At 45.5% G+C, this 26,700-nt stretch overlaps 1 protein-coding gene and 1 non-coding gene across 2 annotated transcripts in view; one reads left to right on the top strand and one right to left on the bottom strand.

The window, feature by feature from the left end:
* The first annotated feature begins 6,603 nt into the window (after positions 1 to 6,603).
* The window catches only part of Itgae (integrin subunit alpha E), a 71,339-nt gene continuing 51,242 nt past the window's right edge, over positions 6,604 to 26,700 (top strand). Inside the window, exons 1-2 of the mRNA XM_070001758.1 lie at positions 6,604 to 6,739; positions 22,962 to 23,079. Coding sequence (XP_069857859.1) covers positions 6,706 to 6,739; positions 22,962 to 23,079 — 152 coding nt within the window. The 5' untranslated portion in view covers positions 6,604 to 6,705. The remainder of the gene's footprint in view (positions 6,740 to 22,961; positions 23,080 to 26,700) is intronic.
* On the bottom strand, positions 11,156 to 11,262 carry LOC138813356 (U6 spliceosomal RNA). Its single transcript, XR_011367757.1, has one exon. It is a non-coding gene; the product is annotated as a U6 spliceosomal RNA (small nuclear RNA).

The following is a 26,700-nucleotide window of genomic DNA, read 5'->3' on the forward strand; positions in this document are numbered from 1 at the left end:
TCTGGCAGGACTGGTTTTGAATAGCAATCCTCAGATCTGTCTCTTGAGTAGCTAGGCATGAGCCACTGGGACCTAGCCAGAATATATTTTAGGAAAGCATTCATTTCAGGTTGCAGGTATGGCTCAGGTGGTAGAGCATTAGTTACTGGTTGAGTCCTGGTCTCAGACAACAAAACAAGCCAGATGCGGGTGACTCATGCCTATAATCCTAGCTTAGCTACTCAGAAGGCTGAGATCTGAGGATCACCATTCAAAGCCACCCTGGGCAAGAAAGTCTGTGAGACTCTTATCTCCAATTAACCACCAGGAAACTGGAAGTAGTACTGTGGCTCTAGTGGTAGAACGCTAGCCTTGAGTTGAACTGCTGAGGGACAGCCCCCAGGCCCAGAGTGCAAACCCTACAACTGACAACAACAAAACATAACAAAAACATTCATTTGTTCCAAGACAAGAGGAAAGAAAGCTAGCAGGTAGATAAGAGGCCTGAAAGAGGGTCCTGCAAGCCAATTCTTAGCTTTTAGTACTGTCAGTGAGGGAAAGTGATAGCAGTACAGAAGGTGACAGGAAATAGCTCATTCCCACTGTCAGCTCTGCCTCGAGTAGTGTTCCTCAGGCTTGCTTGCCAGCCAGCTTCAAGGTTATAGTGAAATGTTAATGAATACTTAGGCTAAAAACCAGCAAGATTTAGTTTCCCACAAATAAGTCTGATACAGAAACTATTTGCTTTATTTTTTTGGTTGTGAGCTTGAACTCTGGGCCTGGGCACTGTCCCTCAGCTCTTCAGCTCAAGGCTAGCGCTCTACCATTTGAGCCACAGCTCTACTTCCGGGTTTCTGGTTGTTTATCGGAGATAAGAGTCTCATGGACTTTCCTGCCCAGGCTGTCTTTGACCCGTGATCCTCAGATCTCAGCCTCCTGAATAGCAAGGATTACAGTACAGTTGTGAGCCACCAGTGTCTGGCTAGAACTGTTTGCTTTTAAACTTTATATAACAATAAGTTAGGAAAAAGGTAAGCCAGTTCTCCCTTTCAATGTTAGAACTAAAAGAGAATGCTTTTGATTGTTTTGAAAATAGCAGATCACTACATCTAGAACTTTAGTTTTACATGTTTATAAAACTTAGAAGTAGAAAAAATATAGCCTCCCCCATTATATTCTGAATATTTCAAATAACTTGAATGTTTCTGGGAGCAATAAGGAGAATGCTGACCCAAGCCTGTTTTAATTGTGAGATTGAAATAGGAGTTTGCTGTGCTATTAGTAATAGTAAAGTCAGGGTGGTGTTTGAGTAGGTTATTACCCAGCCTGGGGAGTCTTACCCTGCTTGAGCAATTCCAGAGCCCATCTCTGGATACCCAGATACTGAAGTAGTTCAGACGTGGTGTTATTTCAGACTGTTTTTCACTTTCATCCCTGGAGCAGTGAGAGTTAAGAGGCCCACACTATGGGCAGGGGAAAAGGCACCAACCTTTTTTTTTTTTTTTTTTGTCAGTTGTGGGGCTTGAACTCTGGGCCTGGGCACTGTCCCTCAGCTCTTCAGCTCAAGGCTAGTGCTCTACCCCTTGAGCCACAGTACCACTTCCAATTTTTTGAGTAGTTTATTTGAAATAAGAGTCTTATAGACTTTCCTGCCTGGGCTGGCTTTGAACTGTGATCCTCAGGTCTCAGCCTCCCGAGTAGCTAGGATTACAGGAGTGAGCCACCAGCACCCAGCTAAGCACTGACCTTTCTGTCTTTCTGTTCGTAGAGGGGTGTTGTAGTGTTCGATCCTGTGATATAGTCTAATTCTCATGGATAAGGGTTCTCTACAGGGGTTATGAGCACTTTCAGCTTAGGTAATGTCTTGGAGAAAACTAAGATGACTAGAGCTAGGCCCTAGGGACTCCTACCTTATACACTCAACTGAAAAAAGCTCTTTCCTTCTTAATCTTGAATTTGGAAGATTCTTGGGAAAGCAGCCTAATATATCAGTCTGCCACCAACCCTAAGAGATTAGATCCAAACACTACTCTTACTACCTTAACTAAACAAAAGTTGTATCTTCAGATATAGACAGATTAGAGATCAGAGTGTCAGCATAAGGGGAATACAGTTTGATTCAGTAATGTTTCCAGTTTCACCAGTAGTACGATTATGTCACTGTGTAGAATGAGGGCTGTGCTCTTTGAAAGCTCAAAGCTATGGGTCTGCAGGTAGAGTTTGTAGTGGCCCAGAGTACTGATTCTGGAGGAGCCAAGAGCTGTCTGGGTCTCAGCTCAGCCCTTGGCCTTGGGTCTCTCTGGAGTCAACATCCTCACTTGTGAGGTCAGGAGCCATAAGATATCTCACCTGGTGGCCTCGAGTCTAGTGCTCCCTACAGAGTACTCAGTGCAGATCACTGCTCTGTCTGCTCCAGGTCCCCTGTGATCTTTGCTCTTCACATTTATTCTTCACAGCGTCCAGGGACTTAGAAAGCAGGTGGGTACGTAGAACCATTTTCCATAGCTGAAGGCAAGCTAGAGGACATCCCTGCACTGGTGGGCCACATCCTGTACTGTGACTCACTTTCTCCAGATAGCAGATCTGCCACAGACTATACACCTCTCCTCTCCCTGAACATTTCTAAAGCTTTTTATTTTGAAATAATTTCAAAAATCACAGCACAGTGTCAAGGGTAGAGCAAAGAAGATTTTGCCACATTTTACTAGTCATGTTTTGCATCCCCTTCTGTCCTCACCCCTGCTCTAGCTGGGTCACAAACTATTCTATTTGCATATATGATGACTTTACATCCCTACAGTTTGGTTTCCTGAGAGCAAGGATATCCTCTCAGATAAATGAAAACATGAAATGTTTATTTTTTTATTTTTTGGGGGTGTCCGGTCATGGGGCCTGAACTCTGGGTCTGGGCACTGTCCCTCAGCTCTTCAGCTCAAGGCTAGCGCTCTACCACTTGAGCCACAGCGCCACTTCTGGCTTTTTTCTTTTTGCTTATGTGGTGCTGAGGAATCGAACCCAGGGCCTCAGGCATGCAAAGCAAGCGCTCTACCACTGAACCACCTTCCCAGACCATGAAATGTTTAGTATCTACTAAAGGTCTATTAGAAACATTAAAAAAAAAAAAAAAGGTTATATCATGTATAGTTACCCAATTGAAGAAAGATGGTGTCTGATCATTGTAATAGTTGATAATTTGTAGTTTATGGTTCCGTCTTGCCAGCTGTCCAAGTAATGAACATTAAAGCAGTTTCTCCTAGTCCAGGATCCAATCCAGCATTAAGTACTGGGCTGCCTTTAGCTCTCTCCTCTCTCTGGAATGATTGGGCAGCCTTTGTCTTTTTGTTGTTGTTGTTGGTCGTGGGGCCTGAACTCTGGGCCTGGGCGCTGTCCCTCAACTCTTCAGCTCCAGGCTAGCACTCTACCACTTGAGCGACAGCGCCACTTCCAGCTTTTTTTCTGTTTATGTGGTGCTGAGGAATTGAACCCAGGGCTTCATGCATGCAAGGCAAGTACTCTACCACTGAGCCACCTTCCCAGCCTGCCTTTGTCTTTTATATGACACTGACCTTCATACATTTATTTGTGCTAGGATTTGGATTTAAGGCCTATGCTTACTAGGTACGCACTGTACTGCTGAGCCAGCTCTGCCTCTAGCCCTCTTTTTTTTTTTTTTTTGCCAGTCCTGGAGGCTTGAATTTAGGGCTTAGGCACTCTCCCTGTGCTTCTTTTTGCTTCAGGCTAGCATTCTACCACTTGAGCCACAGTGCCACTTCCATCCAGCCTTTTCTGTTTATATGATACTGAGGAGTTGAACCCAGGACTTCATGCATGCTAGGCAAGTACTCTACCACTAAACCACATTCCCAGACCTCTCTTTCCATAGTTTACTTTTCAGGTAAGGTCTTACTTCCTACCCATGTGCATGCCTGGACTGTGATCCTGTTTTTCACATCTGGTTTTTGTAGCCACTGTGTCAGCTTCCATTGAGATGGAGTCTTGTAGACTTTTCCACCTGGGCTGACCTGAAATTTTGACTCTCCCCATTTAAGCAGGGGTGACAGATACATGCCACCATGCCCAGCTATTGCTTGAGAAGGCATTCTGTGAGCTGTTTTTTTATTTTTTTGGGGGGGGGGGTGGGGGGTCCGGTCGTGGGGCCTGAACTCTGGGCCTGGGCACTGTCCCTCAGCTCTTCAGCTCCAGGCTAGCGCTCTACCACTTGAACCACAGCGCCACTTCCGGCTTTTTTTTTTCTTTTTGCTTATGTGGTGCTGAGGAATCGAACCCAGGGCCTCATGCATGCAAGGCAAGCGCCTTCCACTGAGCCACCTTCCCAGCCCCATGTAAGCTGCTTTTTTTTTTGCCTAGGAAAATGATCCTTTCTGTCTCAGCCTTCCAAGTAGCTAGGATTACAGGCATGACATTGGTATTGGACATTGGACATTGGTTGACACTGAAGAGCACAGTTCAGTTGTGTGATCCTTTAAGTTGACCCTTAATGTTTGTTTAAAATAAAACCAGTTAGAAAATTATTTTCATATTTCTTTTAAGTGTGTATCTGCTGAACTCATAACCTTGTACTAGATACTGTCAGGCAAGAACTTCACACAACAAAGCCAAATGTGTCCCCTCTGGATGGGCTTAAAGGGGCCCTCTGCATGCTCCTGCGCTGATGAGCCTGGATAAATGCATCTTGGATAGATATGAGAGGTGTTGTTATTCTAGATGGCTTCAGAGATGCAAGGAATGACCAGCCTCTGGACATTGACATCACCTGAGGCTCACCCTCTAAACACTCCATCTGGCTTCTTGAGCAAATCTTGTGTGAATGACCCTGCCCTACCAAGGATGTGTTTTGGGATACTATATTACACTCTTCCTTTCTGAGCCATTGCTAGGAAGAAGCCGTAGAACTCAGAACAAACTGGAAGAGGAGAAGGGACCCTAAGTCCTACAGGGGCGGAAAGATGGCTGCAGCTCCCAATGCATCCTTGTCTGAAGGCTTTTGGGTGGTCTGCATTGTGATGTGACAGCCAAGCCATCAGACTCAGGCCTTTTCAACCTGTAGCTTCCCTGTGGGGTGGTGTACAGGGGGAAGTGAGGAACTGCAATCTCTACTCTGATAATAGTCTACACTCTCCTCATAGGTATTCTGTCAGACCAAAGCAGAAATGTTTGAGGTGTCATAGAATCTTCACAGAATGGTTGGCCAAGCAAGCCAACCATTAATGTAGGCATTAAGTCAACACCGTTGTTCACTGTATGTCAACACTAACATTTCATAGAGTGCTGAGGCTACAGATGTCCATCTAACACTTGCTTTTCTGAACTTAAGATTGTCCATTGTAAATATATAGGTGTACACAGAAGAAGAAGAAAAAAGATTTGGGGCTGGGAAGGTGCCTCAGTGGTAGAGTGCTTGTTGCATGCATGAGGCCCTGGGTTGGATTCCTCAGCACTACATAAGCAGAAAAAGTTGGAAGTGGTGCTGTGGCTCAAGTGGTAGAGCACTAGCGTTGAGCTGAAGAGCTGAGGGACAGTGTCCAGGCCCAGTGTTCAGGCACCATGACTGGCAAAAAAGAAAAGAAAAGATTTTTCATTGTGCTGAAGACTTTTTGAGGCCGCATCCGCCTCTTGTGGCTACTGAATTGCACAGTGTGGTCTAGTGCAGCACACCTCCATAGTTTTTGTTTCGTCTTTGAGACTGGGTTTCACTATGTGGCCCTGGCTGACTTTGAACTTATGATCCTCCATCTCATCCTCCTGAGTTTTGTGATTATAGGCATGTGCCACTGTGCCCAGCACCACAGAGCTATTTATATAAGGGCAGAACTTATATATTTGTGGCAGCCTGAAGAACATCTGTGCTGACAATCACATGGGCAAAGCTGACTGATAGGGAATTCTGTTGACCTATAGATATGACAGCCCCTAATGGGGATGCAGCCTGGAAAGGTGTGCTAAACACTAGGGAGTTGAACCCTGCTGCTAGGTCTGTAGCTCAGTTCTGTGCGTGTGTGTGTGTGTGTGTGTGTGTGTGTGTGTGTGTGTGTGTGTGTGTGTGTGTGTGTGTGTGCGTGCATGCGTGCTTGCGCGCACGCGTGCTCTGTGTATGCATCAGTAGAGGGCAGAAGGAGTCTTAGCATCAAATGCTTATAACCAGATTTGGAAGAAAATCCAGCCTTGATTGGATCAAGTCAGTGACTTCATCCAACACACTGGGTCACTCTGCTCACTTGGCCCTTTGCAGTCTCAGGAACAGGAAGAACCCGGTTTCTGGTGGTAAGGCACTTCTTATGGGAGGAGTCCCCTTTGAGATCTGGACTAGTTGGTGAGCTGAGGTGTCTGATGGGGAATTCTGGAGCAGGCTAGGAGGCCTGGAATTCATATGGATACAGACAATGGGCTGGATAATACATGTTCCTGCACTTCTGGCATTTGCCAAGGACACTCGGGACTGTAACCCCAGTCCAAGCCCAACTCTGAGTGATAGAAATCAGTGATGGAGCTGCAGTTGTCTGCAAGGTTCTGGGTCCTAGCCCACAGCTGCAAGGGAAACCACATGCTGGCTGTGCACTTGAAACCAACACATTGCCTTGTGGGCCTTTGTCTGTGTGTGTGCCTCTGTCACCGCCCTCCCAGCTGAGGAGGGGAAGCTGAGCTCCCACTGCGGCCCATCAGTGACTCCCCACTCTGCTCTCCCCCGCTGCCTCTTCTACAGCTAGCATGTGGCTCTTTCACATTCTTCTCTGTGTGGCTGGTAAGTTAACCTCACCCACTGGCTACTGTGCCCTCAGCATGGGCTGGATGTCTGTGGAGTACAACCTTGTCTGTCTGATGGGGCTCTGGGGTGCAGATCAAAAAGGGTACTTCCCCAGGGAAGTGCTCCTACTTGGTGGATCAGCTCTCCAGACTCTGGGAAGAGCTTCGGAGGCTTTGTGTTGACCACTGAAGGCCAGTGGCTCAGATTCCAGAGCTCTTTCTCTTTTGGACCTGTGCAAATCAATTCCCAGAGTCTGGAGGCTAGTAGTGCCCACTCTATCCAGCGTGCCTCATCCTTCTATTACAGAGCAGAAGTTCTACTAATGAGAGTAAGGACTTAGGCGGATGGAGGCATTAGCAAGAGAATGTAGGGGCAAGTGTGGCAAGGTAGAGAATGGGTATTGGGGGAACCTACTTCCTGTTTGTGACGTGGGGGAAGGGCAGATGCACTTCTGCTGCTGGGGGTCCATCCCATTCTGTACCCCCTTCCTACACCCATGGAAACCACTCTAGGTAAACTAAGTCCTGAGTCCACTTTGAAGGATCCAGGGACAAAATAGAATATTACCAAATGAGTGGCCCTGGAGACTACTCAGCAAGCTTGAGGCCAGGGTAGCTACCTTGGCATCCAGGCACACTTTCTTTCTGGGGGTCTTGGCAAGAAGACAGGGTGGGCAGCAGGCATAGCTGTATCAAGGCTCCCAAGAGCTTGAGTCTCTGAAAGCCAGGCAAGTCCAGCCATGAGGACCAGTATGAGAAAACCAAATCTGCTGGTAGAGAGAGAGAGATGGGATGGAGGATAAACACCCGTCAGGGGCCAGATCACCAAGAGGCAGGCCACACCCTGCCGAGGCACCCAGCAAAGCATATCTTTGGGATAGATTTTGATGTTTGATATTTGAAAAGCATCAGAATACTTGTCATGGAAAGATCAAAACTAAGGGCTGGGAGGGTGGCTCAGTGGTAGAGCGCTTGCCTTGCATGCCTGAGGCCCTGGGTTCGATTCCTCAACACTACATAAGCAAAAAGAAAAAGCCGAAGTGGCACTGTGGTTCAAGTGGTAGAGCGCTAGCCTTGAGCTGAAGAGCTGAGGGACAGCGCCCAGGCCCAGAGTTTCAGGCTGCAGGACCGGACCCCCCAAAAAAACAAAGATCAAAACTAGAATTTCCTTTTTTTTTTTATTGTTATTTAACAATTTAGACTTGTCTTTATTTGTTGCATAAGGGGTGTGGAGCTGGTCTCACCCTCATGGCTTAGGGCTTTGATATCCCCTCATCAAGAATGTCTGCAGGGCTGAGAATGTGGCTTAGTGGTAGAGTGCTTGCCTAGCATGCATAAAGCCCTGGGTTCGATTCCTTAGTACTACATAAACAGAAAGCGTGGGAAGTGGTGCTGTAGCTCAAGCGGATAGAGTTCTAGTCTTGAGCAAAAGAAGTTCAGGAACAGTGCTCAGGCCCTGAGTTCAAGCCCCAGGACTGGCAAAAAAAAAAAAAAAAAATTATGTAGGAAGAAGAGTTGGCTGCTGGTGGCTCACACCTGTGATCCTAGGTATGCAGGAAGCTGCAGTTTGAAGACAACTCAGCCAAGAAAGACTGGGAGACTTATCTCCAATTAGCCACCAAAAAGCTAAAAGCGAAGCTGTGGCTCAAGTGGTAGAGTGCTAACCTTGGGAGAAGAAAGGTAGGAGATAGGGGCTGGGAAGGTGGCTCAGTGGTAGAGCGCTTGCTTTGCATGTATGAGGCCCTGGGTTCGATTCCTCAGCACCACATAAGAAAAAAGAAAAAACCTGGAAGGCGCTGTGGCTCAAGTGGTAGAGCGCTAGCCTTGAGCTGAAGAGCTGAAGGATAGTGCCCAGGCCCAGAGTTCAGGCCCCACGACTGGACCCCCACCCCTCCAAAAAAAAAAAAAAAAGAAAGAAAGGTAGGAGATAGTGGCCAGGCCTAGTTCAAGCCACAATACTTGCACAAAAACAAAAACAACAGAATGTTGTGGCACAGAGGGACATGGACTGACAGAGTTGTGAACAAGGCAGTATGAGAGGCTGACGCTCTTGCTTCAGTCCCATATTCCTGTCTAGAGTCCTCTGTGGCCTGGGACACCAGCCCTAGCAACTTCACACTGGGATATCCACCATTTATCCTACACCTTTTCTAGCATGTGCCATTCATCTACTCCACTAAGGTCTGGGCACTTAATTTCCCAGGCTGAAAGCACATGGAGACTTCCACTGAAATCAGTAAGGTCAAAGCCTGGCTATACTGGAGGTGGGGATGTGACCAGAGCACAAGCAACTGGGTCTGGGTATGAGAAATGACACTGACAGCTCTGTTTTGAACTATGAGGCCCTGAAACCTAGAGATGGACCAGTTTTTGAGAGCTTCCTAAAAAGGTAACATGTCCTGAGCCTGAGGTTCTAGGGGGGTCTGAAAAGCAGGTAAGGGAGAATGTGAAGAACTCTGATTGTGGCCAGGAGCTTCTCAGGAGGGTGAGGATGGAGGTTTGAAGCCAGCCTGGCCAGGAAAGTCTATGAGACTATTACCGCCAATGAACCACCAAAAAGCCAAAAGTGGAGTTGTGGCACAAGTAGTAGAACACTAGCCTGGAGCAGAAAAGCTAAGGCACAGCATCCAAGCCCTGATACTTGTGCATGTGTGTGTACACACACACACACACACACCCCTCAGACTGTGAGCACAGAGCCAGTGGCCCAAATCCTGGGCTTTCTTGGGCCTTCCGGAGTGGTTGCAAATTCAGAACTATTTCTGGCCTGGCTCTGATCTTCCACCTTCCCAGGGAAAACAGGAATGAGAATGTTGAATGGGATGACATTGATCAAGATGCATTGTATTCATCAATGGTTTTATTAAATTGCAAGTCCTTTGTATAACTAAACGTAATTAAAAAAAAAATACAGGAGACAGCAATTGCTCAAAGGTAGTATAGAAGAGTTAGGCACAGGTACATAGACCCAGTGAGACCTGGGGCTGCTCACATCCCTGTTCCCAGCACCACCACCACCACCCTTCCCCCCAGCACACCCTGCAAACCTGTGACCTGCCCTGGGTCAGTCTTCAGCTCTGACTCATTCTGTGGCCACAGCAACTCACTTCTCCCTCCTGACTCTACCTCAGGATGGAACTAGACTATCAACCTATAAAACCTTATATGGGTTCAAAAGAAAAAAGAACCTCAGAGCCCAAGGACTGTGCTGTTGACTGGAGCATGCTGGGAAGTGGGAAAGGTGGCCCCTGCTCAGCTTAGAAAGCAACCCATACCTGGGTCCTGCAAGTGGGGCTTCCAGAGTCCAAGGCCCTAGGGACTGAGATCCTCAGCCAAGGTAGAAACCTTTCTGGGGGAAGATGGAGGGTGAGGGGCCTGCTCCTCGCAGGCCAGGACCTGCTGGGCCTTGGCAGAAGTCACTATCCCTGCCTGAGCCCTTGTGTAATGAGAAGGCAGCTCATACACAGCAACCCCTTGCCCCAGCAGAGCATCCAAGGAGGGTGCTGTGGGACTTGGAAACTTGGAAAAGGTCCCAGAAAGCTCATTTCAGGCACAGGCAACAGATGGGGGTTTGTGGGTGAGCAGGAGGGTGAAATGCAGACTTCTGGGAAACTGGCTTGTTTGAGGTCTAAGTTGCATATGGAGCATGTGTGGTGCACACAGGTGTACATGGGGGGGTTAATGTGTGTATATAAGGGATATGGGTGTATATAGCATGTGTGAGAATATATGGGTGTCTACAGGCTATATGTGGCTTCCACAGGCACACATGGGATATAAGAAGTGTGTGACACATGGGGATATGTAGGACATCTGGGTATACATGGGTATGCGCGCTGTGCTGGGTGCAGATAGAGTGTGTGTGTATGTATATATATATATATATATATAATATATATATATACATATACATACATATATATATATATATATTCTTTTGTCAGTCATGGGGCTTGAACTGGGTGCTGGGCATTGTCCCTCAGCTCTTCAGCTCAAGGCTAGCGCTCTACCACTTGAGCCACAGTGCCACTTCCAGTTTTCTGGTGGTTTGTTAGAGATGAGTCTCACAGACTCCATGATCCTCAGATCTCAGCCTCCTGAGTAGCTAAGATTACAGGTATGAGCACTGGCACCTGGCTTAGAGTATATTTCTTTTTGGACAATGTCACTCCTTCCCTTATTCTCTCTCAGTTTTTCCCTCCTGTCCCCACCCACAAATTGTATAGTTCATTTTCCACTTGGTGTCCAGTGAGTACTACTGCTGATTTGTTCTCTCCATTTCTGTGCCTCCCCTTACCCTCCCAAGATAGATAAACAGACAAAAAGAAAAGAAAGCAAAGACAACCACAAAGAAAAACCCTCTTGTTTCCATTTCCTGGAGTCCACTTTAATAAATGTTATTTTATATGATCAGATGCACATATGGAACTTCACGAATTTGCATGTCATCCTTGTGCAGGAGCCATGCTAATCTTCACTGTATAGTTCCAATTTTAGTATATGTGCTGCTGACGTGAGCACAATCAGATGCACATAGGCATTGCACCTTTGTGTTTCTCCCTTAAAAGTATCCTTTGGCCTCACTGTGTGTGAATGCCTAGAGTCCTGTATAGTTTATCATGTCCTGGGGTATTTTAGATCTAGCTTCTACAAATGAGAGGAAACATGTGCCATTTGTCTCTCTGAACTTGGCTTACCTCACTTAATTTGCTTTGTTCTAGTTCCATCCATTTCCCTGCAAATAACAAAATATTATTCTTTTAACACTAAGCCTACTTCTACAGTCAGCTCATACTTAAATGTGGCAAACTCTGCCCCTGGGCCTTTGTTTATTGAGAACAGTGATCACCATAGTACTGTGTGATGTTCTGGGAATGTGCTTGCCTAGCATGCATGAAGCCCTGGGTTCCATTCCTCAGTACCACTTAAACAGAAAAAGCCAGAAGTAGCGCTGTGACTTAAGTGGTAGAATGCTTACCTTAATGTCTCTCATGCCTTAATTGCTAGATCCTCAGTAGGCTGAGGATCGCAATTTAAGCCAACCTGAGCAGGAGTCCATGAGATTCTTATCTTTCTATTAATTATCCAACAGCTAGAAGTAGCGCTATGGCCCAAGCCTTAGAATGCCAGCCTTGAGGGTTTGGGGGTTTTTTTGGTGGGGGGAGGGGTCCCCAGCAACTAAGGAACAGCTCCCAGGCCCTGAGTTTAAGCCCCAGTGTCAGCACATAAACATAAACACACACACATAATATACGGGGGGGGGGGGGGCAGGAAGGATGCTCAGAGCAACAGGACACAGAGGGAATGAGGCAGGTAATGGTGCTGACAGGCCGGAGGGCATTTTAGTTACTCAGCTGCCCTTCAGCAGGAAGCAGGCTGTGGGTAGTATGGTGACTGACACTGGTTTAGCTGGGCTTTCACATCTGGCAGCCTGTAAGGAGGGCAGGTGAGGCTGTGAGGACTTTGACAGCACCTCTGCGCTCCTGCAGCTCACACCCATATGCACATGCCAGGCCTTCCAGCAGCAGACCCTGGGCCCATGCCACACACACAGCCCTGAAGTGAGTTGACAGCCCAAGGTCCTTCAGTGACTCTGTGGCATATCAAAGATTTGAACTCAGGACTGTGTACCCTTGGGGTCCATGCTGTTTTCTGAGTCTCTATGAGAATTGCCAAGGAAGAGGTTACACGACCCAGAGACCAACCAGGCAAAAGTGAAATGTGCCATGCCAGCCAGATTCAGGCACCCCCACCCCCACACCCACATTGGTTCTCATGCTACCCGGCCCCCACACATACTTCCCACACTGGTTTTCATGCCACTCCCTCCACACCCAGACACCCCACACTGGTTATCATGCTACCCCCTCCACGCCCACTTCCCATACTGGCTCTCACGCCACCCAGCCTCCACAGGGTGCTCTCATTGACCTAGTTTTCAGCTCTAAATCAGGGCTGTCTGCTATCCCAGTGAGCTGCCAGTAAACTACGAGATGTGCCCAGCTCCAGGCCATTAGTGACCCTCCTTGATCTCTGTTAATCAACAGACATTTCAGCGAGTGTGTGTGTGTGTGTGTGTGTGTGTGTGTGTGTGTGCGTGCACGTGCACACGCGTGCACGTGAGTTGGTCTTTGGCTTTAATATCAAGACCTGAGCACTGTCCTTTAGCTTTTTTTGCTCAAGGCTAGCAGTCTACCACTTACGTCATGGCTCTACTTCTGGCTTTTTGGTGGATTATTAAGGGTAAGGGTCTCATGGACTTTGCTATCCAGGCTAGTTTCAAACTGCAGTCCTCACATTTCACCCTCCCAAGTAGCTAGGATTACAGATGTGAGCCACCAGCTCCCAGCTGCTTCCAGCTTTTACTGAAGACTTTAGAACAACCTGGCCTTACACATAAATCCTCAATTTACTAATGGTCCGTGAGCAAATTGCTCAAACTCTGAGCCTTATCCTGGTAGCCAGAGACAGCAGATGCTCTAGCAGGCTGGTTGTGAACAGCTCTCTTTCCTTTCCCTCCCTTTCCTAATCCCTTCAGGGGTCTTGCACCAAGACTTGGAAGTTTAACCAAAACAGATGAGACTGGGGCAAAGAAGAGCTCTCTGGCCCATCCTGACATTTTCAAGGCACCCTTTTAGGCTCAGTCCTGTGCTGAGCTGATTTTGGGGTTGGGGTATAGTAGATGACTCAAGTCAGATCACAGTTTCAGGTCACACTGATAAAGACAGGGTTTAGTCAGAGTCAGACACCACAAGGTGGGTGTCTGAATGGGCCTAGGGGCCAGCCTTGTTAGGCTTCCCATCATCTAGATGACATTAGACTGTCTGAGCAGAGCCAGGAGAACAGGCTAGTGGGCAAAGGAGAGGAAGGAAGAATGCTGGGTGGAGGGAACAGCATGGGCAAAGGCCTGGAAGTAGGCAGCATGCAGATGGTATGTAGCAGTGGGGTGAGAAGAGACTGAAAGCATAACTGCAGTCATATTTTGGGATGATGTGTCCTGAACCCTATTGTACACCCATGCACTTGTATAATGAAATTCCCAGAGGATTCCGTGACTACCGCACAAGAGAAACTTTGGGTCCACTGATCATGTTTTCTGTGCTTTTACATTGGGAAGACACAAATGGATGGCAGCTCTGAGTAACTTGAGATAGGGTGTTTGTTCCTTCTCTGTTCATTTGTTTTGTTTGTTTCCCATCAGTCCTGGGGCTTGAACTCAGGGTCTCAAGCTTTGTGGCTTGAGCCACACCTCCACTTCCAGTTTTTTTTTTAAATTTAATTTTATTTTATTTGTGAACATACTGTACAGAGGGGTTACAATTACATGGGCAGGATAATGCGTACATTTCTTACCAAGCATTGCAGCCTCCTCCTTTGGTTTACCCTTCACATCCCTTCCCAGCCTCCCCCTCCCCCCCAATCCCAATCCTTCTCCTTCCCCCCCTTCCCCCCCACACCGACGTTGTAAAGCTCGTTTTGGACATGACAACTTGTACTTCTCATTGTTGCAACAGGTCCACCTGTATCCTTAAACAACTGGTTTTTCCCCATCTCCTCCACAAGTTATACTGACATCAAATATAGTGAAAGCAGGGGTTATACTGTGGAGGAGGGACATACAAAGCAACAAAGAGATAATCTTATAAATGCGTTAGAAACACATGCATGAAAGAAAAAAAACATTAAGATACATATCTAAGGGTTCATTTTCTTTTTTTTTCTTTCCTTCCTTTTTCTTTTTCTTTCTTCTTTCTTTCTTTCCTTCTTTCTTTCTTCTGTCTTTCTTTCCTTCCTTCCTTCCTTCCTTCCTTCCTTCCTTCCTTCCTTCCTTCCTTCTTTCTTTCTTTCTTTTTTTGGCTGGGTGAGAGTCTCAGGGATTTGTCTCCCTAGGCTGGCTTTGAACCTTGATCCTCCAGTCTCAGCCTCCTTAGTAGCTAGGGTTATAGACATGAGCTGCCAGTGCCTGGCTCTGTGTTGACTGGAGAATCCTCAAGGAAATGTTTCCAATTTAAACAATGTGACTAATTGTACTTCACCAGAATAATTTCCAATGTTATAGGAACTGTAAATGATGCTGATGGTTTTTTAATCTTTAAAGTATTGTTTATTCATTAATACATTTATCCCAAAAATAACTTTCTTGAGCCTCTACTGAGTGTTATTACTGCCTTCAGAGACAAAGCAGGGCCCATCACAGCAAGTACTGCCAGCTCTTGTATATACCACCTAGCTGTTAACCTCCTTCTTGGTTCCACTGGATTCTTTTTTTTTTTTTGGACAATGTCTTGCTATGAGGCTGAGGTTGACCTGGAACTCATAATCCTCCTGCTTTCAATTCCAAGTACTGGGATTACAGATATATTCCACTGTGCCTGGTTCCACTTTAAAAAAATATCCCCAAACAACAACAAATGCGTAGAATGAAAATGATGTTTTTTTTTTTCCTTCTGATCATTTTTTGTCAGACTGTAGGTGATTTTCACTATAATGCATATTTTTTTTGGGGGGGGGGTCCGGTCATGGGGCCTGAACTCTGGGCCTGGGCACTGTCCCTCAGCTCTTCAGCTCAAGGCTAGCGCTCTACCACTTGAGCCACAGCGCCACCTCCAGCTTTTTTCTTTTTGCTTATGTGGTGCTGAGGAATTGAACCCAGGGCCTCAGGCATGCAAGACAAGCGCTCTACCACTGAGCCACCTTCCCAGCCCTATAATGCATATTTTTATAATACATATTTTCAAACAAACAGTGATACAAAGAAAGAAGAATAAAATATAGATGCCTACTGTGAGACTATGAAAATATACATATATTAGCCAGGTGATATATATTACAGGTTCATACCTGTAATCCAGCTACTCAGGAGGCTGAGATCTGAGGATAGCAGTTCAAGGCCAGCCCAGGCAGAAAAGTCTGTGAGTCTCTTATCTCAATAAACCACCAGGAAACCAGAAGTGGTACTGAAGCTCAAGCGCTAGCCTTGAGCTGAAGATCTGAGGGACAGCACCCAGGCCCAGAGTTCAAGCCCCACGATCGACCCCCCCAAAAAATATATATTATGCTATATTATATGTAATCAAACATACACATATATATGTATATATGTATGTATGCATAAATATGTATGTTTGACTTTTGTTCCTTATTAGCTGACATACAAATCCATACATCTTGGAATTTCCAAAGTGTTCTGTAGCTAGTGAATGAGTGTTGGTGGGCAGCCCCTGGGCAGCTTCAGGATGAATCTCCTCACAGGAAACAAGGTAGGATGATAGGGCTGGGTCTTTCAGCTCCATTCTCAATCTCTAAGGAAGGAAGAGGAACTAAAAGTCAGTGAGATCACCAATGACCCATGATTTGATCAATCCTGGATGTGTAATAAAGTCTCCATAAAAACCCCAAACAAGGCTGTACAGCCAGTGTCTCACTGAAGATCTGAAGACTCGTTTGATGCTATCCCAGGCAATCGAATCCAAGAGACTCTCATCTTTAACTAGCAAAAAAGCTGGAAGTGGAGATGTGGCTCAAGTGGTAGAGTGAAAAATCTCAGGGATTCAGGGATAACATCTCCAAAAGTAAAAAAAAAAAAAAAAAAAGGTGGCTCACACCTGTAATCCTAGTTACTCAGGAAGCTGAGAGCTGAGAATCATGGTTTGAAGTCAGCTTGGGCAGGAAAGTCCTTGTGAGACTCTTATCTCCAGTAAACTACTCAGAAAGATCTGGAAGTGGTGCTGTGGCTTAAGTAGTAGAGCACTAGCCTTGAGTACAAAGAGGCTCTCAGGCACAGTGCCCAGGCCCAGGACTGACAAAAAAAAAAAAAAAAAAAAAAAAAGACTAGGTTCCCAGAATACAATAGGTGCCAATCCACAAGCCTCGCCTTATCTATCTCTTCATCGGGATCTTGTATGTTATCCCTTATAATAAATCAGTAAATATACTTGTTTCCCTGAGTTATGTAACCATTCTAAAAAATTAATTGAGGACTGGGAAGGTGGTTCAGTGGTAGAGTGCTTGCCTTGCATTCATGAGACCCTGGGTTTGATTCCTCAGCACCACATATGTAGAAAAAGCTAGAAGTGGTGCTGTGGCTCAAGTGGTAGAGCGCTCCCCTTGGGCTGAAGAGCTGAGGGACAGTGCCCAGGCCGAGTTCAGGCCCATGACTGACAAAAAAAAAATTTAATTGAACTCTCCTGGGCACTGGTGGTTCATACCTGTAATACTAGCTATTCAGATCTGAGGAACATGGTTCAAAGCCAGCCTGGTTAAAAAAAAAATCCATGAGAATCTTATCTCCAGTTAAGCTAGAAGTGGAGCTATTGCTCAAGTGGTAGAACACCAACCTTTAGGGAAAAAGAAAGGAACCACATCCAGACCCTGAGTTCAAGCCCCAGGACACTCTCTTTCTCTCTTCCCTCTCCCTTTCTCCCTCCTTCCCCCCCCCCTTTCTCTTTCCCTCTCTCTCTTTTCTCTCTTTTATACACACACACAAAAATTTTTAAAAAATAATTAAAACTGGGCTTCATTCACCTCAGGAATCTAAGATCTGAGGATCCTGGTTCAAAGCCAGACTAGGCAGGAAAGACCATGTGACTCTCATCTCCAATTAACTACCAGAAAACCAGCAATGGAACTATGGCTCAAAGTGCTAGAGAGCTAGCCTTCAGCAAAAGAGTTCAACAGTGTCTAGGCCCCAAGTTCAAGCCCTGTGACTGAAAAAAATAAAAATGAACCCAAGGAGGGGTTGCGGCAGTAATGGTTTATGGCCAAAGGCCAGAACTTCAGACAAGACTACCTGAGGATTTTTGATGAACATCAGAAGTGGAGGTGGTCTTGAGGGAGGAAGCTCCACCTGTGGGAGGTAACGCCATTTCCAGGTAGCCAATGTTGGAATGGAGCTGAGTTAGAGGAGATTGGCTGGTGTCATCTGGGGTGGAACTGAGTTGCAACAGGTCCAAATGCACATGAGAATTCTGAATACAATCAAGGTGTGTTTCAGGTCTACAGAGATGGAGTGAAGCTCAGTAGTCTGGCATGTACAATGCTCTTGGTTCAACCTGCAGTAACACACACACACACACACACACACACACACACACACACACACACACACACACACACACACACACACACACACACACACACACACACACACACACACACACACTGACATAAAGGAAAAAAAGTAGCTATGGGAAAATACTGTATGCAAGTCAAGCAACTCAGGGAGAAACAATATTTGTGACACATGGCCAATTTCTTTTTTTTTTTATTTTTGGGGTCCGGTCGTGGGGCCTGAACTCTGGGCCTGGGCGCTGTCCCTCAGCTCTTCAGCTCAAGGCCAGTGCTCTACCATTTGAGCCACAGCACTACTTCCTGCTTTTTTCTTTTTGCTTATGTGGTGCTGAGGAATCAAACCCAGGGCCTCATGCATGCAAGGCAAACGCTCTACCACTGAGCCACCTTCCCAGCCCATGGCCAGTTTCTTTAGGAAAAAGCACAAATAGATAAAAAATGATAGATACATATTTACAAAAATGGATAATGTACATGAGTGAGCAACATATAACTCTAGACAAAGCAATGATATCACTTATCATTAGGAACTAGTTTTTTGTTTTGTTTAACCTGGCGCTGGATTCAAATCCAGGGCCTTGCACATGCTAGGCAAGTGCTCTACCACTAAGCTGCTTTCTCAGCCCTAAAAAATAGCTTTGGAAGCCGGGCGCTGGTGGCTCACGCCTGTAATCCTAGCTACTCAGGAGGCTGAGATCTGAGGATCGCGGTTCAAAGCCAGCCCGGGCAGGAGAGACCGTGAGACTCCTATCTCCAATAAACCACCAGAAAACCGGAAGTAGCGCTGTAGCTCAAGTGGTAGAGCGCTCGCCTTGAGCTGAAGAGCTGAGGGACAGCGCTCAGGCCCAGAGTTCAAGCCCCACGACCGACAAAAAAAAAAAAAAAAAATAGCTTTGGAACAAAATGATGGGATACTATTTTATCTATCCATCTATCTATCTATCTACCTATCTATAGGTTATTTTTTTGTGCTGCTACTGGGACTTGAACTTGGTATCTTTCATTCTCATTTGGCTTTTTCACTCAAGGCTGGCACTCTACCTCTTGAGCCATACCTCCTGTCTGCTTTTTTGCTGTTTAATGGGATATAAGAGTCTCACGGTCCTTCCTTCTCAGGGTGGTTTTAAATCTTGATCCTTAGCTCTCAGCCTCCTGAGTACCTGGGATTATAGGCATGAGCCACCAGGGCTCAGCTTGAGGATTTTCTTTTAAAGCAAGAATGAGAAGGTATACTCGTAGTTCAGGGGGATATTGTGGGCAGTCTTCTGTTATTGGAGGATAAATTGTCATGACCTTTTTGGGGTTATTAGTCAAACCCCATTTTCTCCCTACAATTTTGAATGAAAAATATTATATAGAAAAAAACTTAAGCTGAGTGCCAGTGGCTCATGCCTGTAATCATAGCTACTCAGGAGGCTGAGATCTGAGGATCATGGTTCAAAGCCTGCCTGGGCAGGAAAGTTTATGAGACTCTTATCTCCAATAAACTACTCAGAAAAGGCTGGAAGTGGTGCTATGGCTCAAATGGTAGAGTGTTAGCCTTGAGCAAAAGCTTAGGGACAGCACCCAGACTAGAGTTCAAGCCCCAGGACCAGAAAGAAGGAAAGAAGGAAAGAGAAAGAGAAAGCAGGAAGGAAGGAAGGAAAGAAGGAAGAACGGGGCACCGCTGGGCACCGGTGGCTCACGCCTGTAATCCTAGGCAAGTGCTCAGCTTCTCAGGAGGCTGAGATCTGAAGATCGCAGTTCAAAGCCAGCCTGGGCAGGAAAGTTGGTGAGACGCTTATCTCCAATAAACCACTAGAAAACGGATGTGGCGCTGTGGCTCAAGCAGTAGAGCGCTCGCCTTGAGCAGAAGAGTGCAGGAACAGCACTCAAGCCCAGAGTTCAAGCCCCACAACTAACCAAAAAAAAAAAAAAAAAAAAAAAAAAAAAGGAAGGAAGGAAGGGAGGGAGGAAAGTTGAGAGACTGTAAATTGAACAGTTTTTTTTTGTTTTTTGTTTTTTTTTTTTTTTTTTTTTTTTTTTTTTAATTGTATTTTATTTTATTTGAGAACATACTGTACAGAGGGGCTACAATTACATGGGCAGGATAATGCATACATTTCTTACCAAGCATTGCAGCCTCCTCCTTTGTTTACCCTTCACTTCCCTTCCCTGCCTCCCCCCTCCCCCCACCCAATTTTACCCCCCTCCCCCCACCCAATTATACCCCCCTCTCCCCCCCACACCGAAATTGTAAAGCTGGTTTTGACATGACATTTTGTACTTCTCATTGTTGCAACAGGTCCACCTGAATCCTTAAACGATTTGTTTGTCCCCATCTCCTCCACATAATATACTGACATCAAATATAGTGAAAGCGGGGGTTACACTGTGGGGGAGGGACATACAAAGCAACAAAGAAATAATCTTATAAATGCATTAGAAATACATGCATGAAAGAAACGAAAACATTAAAATACATATTTAAGGGTTCATTTTCCTAACATCACATTATCTGGCCTTTTCCGCTTGACTCACATTTGTTTTTTTACAGTCCTAGGGCTTGAACTTATGGCCTGAGCACTGTCCCTGAGCTTCTTTTACTCAAAGCAACCACTCTACTACTTGAACCACAGTGCTACTTCTGGCTTTTTCTGTTTATATGGTACTGAGGAATTGAACCCAGGGCTTCATGCATGCTAGGCAAGCACTCTACCACTAAGCCACATTCCCAGCCCTGGGACAGAGTTTACCATGATGAACTTCTTTTTTTTTTTATTATAAACGTATTTTTTATTGTATATTTTTATTGTACAGAGGGGTTACAATTACCTGGACAAGATAATGAGTACATTTCTTATCAAACATTGTAGCCTCCTCCTTTGTTTCCCCTTCCCATCCCTTCACATCCTTTCCCTGCCCCCCCCACCAAAGCTGTAAAGTTCGTTTTTTGACATAATGACTTGTACATCTCATTATTGCAATGGGTCCTCCTGTATCCCTGTTTTAACGATTTGTTTTTTTCCCTTCCCCTGCACATATGCCAACATCATATATAGTGAAAGCAGAGGTTATACCATGGGGGAGGGACATAGAAAGCAAAAAAGAAATAATCTTATAAATATGTTAGAAACAATTTCATGAAAGATATCTCTCTTTTCTTTTTCATTTTTCTTTTTTTTTTTGTTTGTTTGTCAGTCATGGGGCTTGAACTCTAGGCCTGGGAGCTGTCCCTTAGCAATTCAGCTCAAGGCTCATGCTCTACCACTTGAGCCATAGCACCACTTCCAGTTTTCTGGTGGTTTTTTTTTTTTAATTGTGATTAAGTGATTACATAATTTCCCAAATTTCACAGTATTGTGGGATAGTGATGCTCAGTTAAAGTCACAAATACAGTCTAACTTTCCTGTAGCAAATTGTCTATCATGGTCTATAATATAACGGTGTACACATATACACCATACAGGTGATCAGCAGCATGAGGATATTTAGTAGTGGTTCGACCAGATGAGTGGAAGTTCTTTGTTTTTTAAGTCCTGTTAATTTTGTCATATCACCTAACATTTTGGATTTAACATCCACTTATCAGGGAGACCATGTACCGTTTGTCTCTTTGCTCTTGGCTTATCTCACCCATGATGATCTTCTAAAAACATTTGCATATTAACATCTTAATCTGTTCATCTTCCAGCCATCTTTGATACATTTTGAAGTTACGGACATCCATCCACTTTATCCATAAATATCCCAATATACATAGCAGCTGCAATTCATAATTTTTGTTTATAGTTCTTTTTTAAAAGTGAGATAAGGGGCTGGGAATGTGGCTTAGTGGTAGAGTGCTTGCCTAGCATGCATGAAGCCCTGGGTTCAATTCCTCAGTACCACTTAAACAGAAAAAAAAAGCCAGAAGTGGTGCTGTGGCTCAAGTGGTAGAGTGCTATCCTTGAGCAAAAGAAGCTCAGGGGCAGTGCCCAGGCCCTGAGTTCAAGCCCCAGGACTTGCCAAAAAAAAAAAAATGAGATAAGTTTTTGTTTGTTTGTTTGTTTTTTGTTTTTTTGGGTCCGGTCGTGGGGCCTGAACTCTGGGCCTGGGCACTGTCCCTCAGCTCTTCAGCTCAAGGCTAGCGCTCTACCACTTGAGCCACAGCGCCACTTCTGGCTTTTTTCTTTTTGCTTATGTGATGCTGAGGAATCAAACGCAGGGCCTGGAGCATGCAAGGCAAGCGCTCTACCACTGAGCCACCTTCCCAGCCCAAGATAAGGTTTTGATGTGTAGTCCAGGCTGACATTGAACTTGAAATGCTCTACCTCCTGAGAGCTGGGATTTCAGACATGCTCCATCATTCCCAGCTATAGTCTTTCTTAAGGTAAAAGGTACATACAGAGAAATGCACAAATTTGAAGTGTACCATTTAGGATGTTTTGACAAGCAGATAAAACTTTGTAATCAAAACTTCTGGCAATATAGAGCATATTTTCATCATTCTAGAAGGTTCTTTCCTGTCCCTTCCCAATAAATCCTTATTCACTTTTCCACTCTGGCTTTACTATAGTTGAATGTTGCTAGTTCTAGAGCAATGGAACCATACAGTAGATATATATCTAGTACTTTTTTTCTTACTCAGCATGAAGGTCTTCTGAGGTTTCTTCTACAGTGGCATGTAACTTCCCATTCTGTTATGTGAAAAAATATCCACAATTAGTTTATCCTTTCTTCCATTGATGGATTGTAAATAAATAAAGGGTGAGAAAGCACTCTAGGGAAGGTATTTCTGAGGACATATGTTTTCTATTGGGTAACCTGAAGTGGGGTACAGCCCTCTTTGAGGGCTCATGGTCTATCTTAACTTTGGTGCAGGACTCAGTGATGAATCTGCTTCCTGGGACAGGAGAAAGGCTTGCAGAGAGTATGATCAAGTGGCCTACATGGAAGGTCTTCTGAGGAGGCTCTGGGGCCAATGCAGCTTGGTTTAGAAGGAGGATCAGAGGCTCTGGATCAGATAGGCCCACATCTACTCCTACTCCTTGGGGGTGAGCGGTTCACAATTCTGTCCTGTAAAACAGAGATAATGACTCCACAGGATCTGGTGGAATTCTGGGAATAAAGGCCAAGTTACAGCCACAGCAAAGTGTTTATTTCATTAAATGTTCCTCTTTTGCCCACAGGCTGGAACATGCTTGTGGCCTTCAATGTGGATGTAACCCAGCCCTGGGTCACACCAGAGGGAGGCCTTTTTGTGCTCAGCTCCCTGCTGCACCAAGATCCCAGCACCAACCAGACATGGTGAGTTGGGGCCTGCAGGCAGGAAGGCAAGGATTGGGGAGGGGGATCTCCAGGAAACCTGAGGTACATATACCCCAGGAAAGGCCAAGACACTCCAACACACAGCCTGGGTAAAACTCCTCTCATTTTCAGAAGTGTGTCCTGGACCGAGAGATAAAGGTCGAGAGGCTGGGACCTCTGGAAAGTCCTCAGAGTCCCTGATCCTTCATTCACTCAGCCTTCTTCTTCTCCCCTCCCTGGGAGAAGGGGAAACTTAAAAACAATTTTAAAATAAAGATCATAAGGACTGGGAATGTGGCTTAGTGGTAGAGTGCTTGTCTAGCATGCATGAAGCCCTGGGCTCGATTCCTCAAGTACCACATACACAGAAAAAGCCACAAGTGGCACTGTGGCTCAAGAGGTAGAGTGATAGCCTTGAGTACAAGAAACTCAGGGACAGTGCTCAGGCCCTGAGTCCAAGCACCAGGACTGGCAAAAAAGATTTTTTTTTTAATTAAAATTAAGGCTCAGGGGCTAGGAAGATGGCTCAGTGGTAGAGTGATTGCCTCCCATGTGTGAAGCCCTGGGTTCGATTCTTCAGCACCACATAAGCAGAAAAAGCCAGAAGTGGAGCTGTGGCTCAAGTGGTAGAGTGCTATCCTTGAGCTGAAGAGCTGAGGGACAGCATCTAGGCCCAGAGTTCAGGCCCCACAACCGGCAAAAAATAAAAAAAGTAAAGTTCATAAAGTAAAGCTTTATTATGTTAATGTGCTCAGTGTAGAAAATCTGTAAAGTGAACCCCCCCAAAAAATTCAAATGCAGACTGAACATGTGAAGTCCAAGAGCCAGAGGTTGAGGCCGCTGCCATTCTGCTACTGGTTCCACACAGTCTTGCTGTGGTCCCAAGGTCACCTTGTCAAGGAGCTGGACCAGGAGCAAGGGCTTCTCCTCTCCATGGAAGTTGCCATTTCCCTACCTCGAAAGGTTGTTGCAAAGACTATGTAAGATAATGAATATATAAAGCCCATCACATAATTTCTAGACAAATGAAGGCTCAGTAAATATTACCTTATATTTTGAGAACATCATCTGTATCCACCCACTAGAGAAGCAAAAAATGTCAATTCTGACAAGGCTGTATGGGGAAGGATGTGGTGAGACAGGACGGTGTGGGAGGGAGCTTGGTAGCCCCCCTTGGAGCCCAGCACTGCCATATCTGGTAAAGTTGAGGGTGCTTACGATGCTGACAAAGAGGTCATGTCCCTTACATTAGAGAAACTCTTAGGACCACCGTTTTTTTTTGCCAAGCACCGGTGGCACATTCCTTAATACTACCTATTAAGGAGGTTGAGCTCTGAAGATTGCTGTTTGAAGCCAGCCTGGGCAGAAAAGTCCATGAGACTCTTCTCTCAACCACCAAAAAGCTAGAAATTGGTCGGGAAGTGAAGGTGGCTCAAATGGTAGAATGACAGCCTTCAGAGAGAGAAAAAAAAAGTCAACTGAGGACAAGAGGCTCTGAATTCAAGTGCTAGCACTAATGAAAAAAAATTGTGGGCTGGGAAGGTGGCTCAGTGGTAGAGCGCTTGCCTTGCATGCCTGAGGCCCTGGGTTCGATTCCTCAGCACCACATAAGCAAAAAGAAAAAAGCCGGAAGTGGCTTGAGCTGAAGAGCTGAGGGACAGTGCCCAGGCCCAGAGTTCAGGCCCCACGACTGGACCCAAAAAAAAAAATTGTGCTGGTACTGGGGCTTGAACTGAGGGCCTGGGTGCTGTCCCTGATCTTTGGTGCTCAGGGCTAGCACTTTACCACTTGAATCCACAGTTCTACCTCTGGTTTTCTGATGGTTAATTGGAGATATGTCTCACAGACTTTCCTACCAAGGCTGGCTTTGAACTGTTATCCTCAGATCTCAGCTTCTTGAGCACCTAGGATTTCTGGCATTACCAACAAGCATCCAGCAAGAAAATACTTTTTTTGTCCGTCATGAAGCTTGAACACAAGGCCTGGGCACTGTCCTTGAGCTTTTTTTGCTCAAGGCTAACACTCTACTACTTTGAGCCACAGCACCACCTCCAATTTTCTGGTGGCTAATTTGAGATGAGTCTCATAGATTTTCCTGTCCAGGCTGACCTTGAACCATGATCCTCAGATCTCAGCCTCCTGAGTAGCTAGGATGACAGGCGTGAGTTACTAGCACCTAGCTATCGATTTGTTTTTGAGGTGGGTGCTGAGAATTAAATTCACAGTCTTGAGAATTCTAAGCACATTCTCAGAGCTACATCTCTAACTCTGACATGTAAAAATGTTGATGTTTATAACAGTGAGAAACTATATATATATAGCTGGGGCAATGGGGAAAACAAAGTGTAAATTACATGCTACAATATTATGTTTTAATTGTCAATAGTGGACTTCTGTTGCTTATTAAACTAAGGAGTCAAAAATACCAGGATTAAAGTGGAAAGTAATAGGTATCTATTGATGTGAGTGGCTTAAAAATTACTTAAGCCAGGCACCGGTAGCTCACCCTTGTAATCCTAGCTACTCAGGAAGCTGAGATCTGAGGATTGCCATTCAAAGCCAGCCCAGGCAGGAAAGTCCGTGAGATTCTTATCTCCAATAAACCACTAGAAAACCGGAAGTGGTGCTGTGGCTCAAGTGGTAGAGCGCTCGCCTTGAACTGCAGAGCTGAGGGACTGTGCCCAAGCCCAGAGTTTAAGCCCCACAACCAACAAAAAAACAAACAAACAAAAATTTCTTAAATTTCAGTATTGGAGATGACTCTACCCATACTGGCATCATGTGCTCCTGAGATTCTCCATTCTAAGAACAGTGAAGCATGCAAGGCTAGGGGCTGGGGCTGGGGCTTGCTCTGTGAGTTCAATCAGGAGATGTCAGTGGCAGTCAGTTCTTTCATCCATGCACCCATTCAGCAGGTATGTATGGAACGTCTGCTCAGTGCTAATTAAGGTTAGGAGAGACACTGCTACCCTTGGGGAGCTCCTGGATTCATGAGGGACACAGAAAAATCACACAAGGACAAGAATGATGGCAGCTGTGGTTGGGGACAGACGGGATGCCTGGGAACAGACCATCCATGTACATTAAGACCTGAGGAAATGACTGGAGGCAGCAAGAGAAGGTTCATAGAGGAAAGTCTAAGCAGAGAGCAGCTTGGTAAAAGGTCAGGAGGCTGCTCTGAGTAAAAAGTTTCTGAGAACATGTCCTGGGACTGAGGCTGAGGAAGGTGGAGGACATAGGTAGGAGGGAAGCTATAGGGGTGGTGAGACTGTCAGGAAGATTTGGGCTTTGAAAACTGAGTTGGAAAGTCAGGTATCAGTGGCTCATGCCTGTAATTCTAGCTACTCAGGAGGCTGAGATCGGAGGATCAAAGTTTGAAGCCAGCCTGGGCAGGAAAGTCTGTCAAATCTTTATCACCAATTAATCACCAAAAGCCAAAAATGGATTTATGGCTCAAGTGGTAGAGCACTAGCTTTGAGCAAGAAAGCTCAGGGACAACACCAGAACTCTGAGTTAAGTCCATGACTGGCACAAAAAAAAAAAAAAAAAAAAAAAGGCAGAAAGAAAAGAAAAGAAAGAAAGAAAGAATTAGAACTTACTGTGTTGTTTTTGAAAAAGTCA

Source organism: Dipodomys merriami, unplaced genomic scaffold (genome assembly GCF_024711535.1).
Source record: "Dipodomys merriami isolate MVZ:Mamm:240054 unplaced genomic scaffold, mDipMer1.0.p SCAF_59, whole genome shotgun sequence".
NCBI classification, from domain to species: domain Eukaryota; kingdom Metazoa; phylum Chordata; class Mammalia; order Rodentia; family Heteromyidae; genus Dipodomys; species Dipodomys merriami.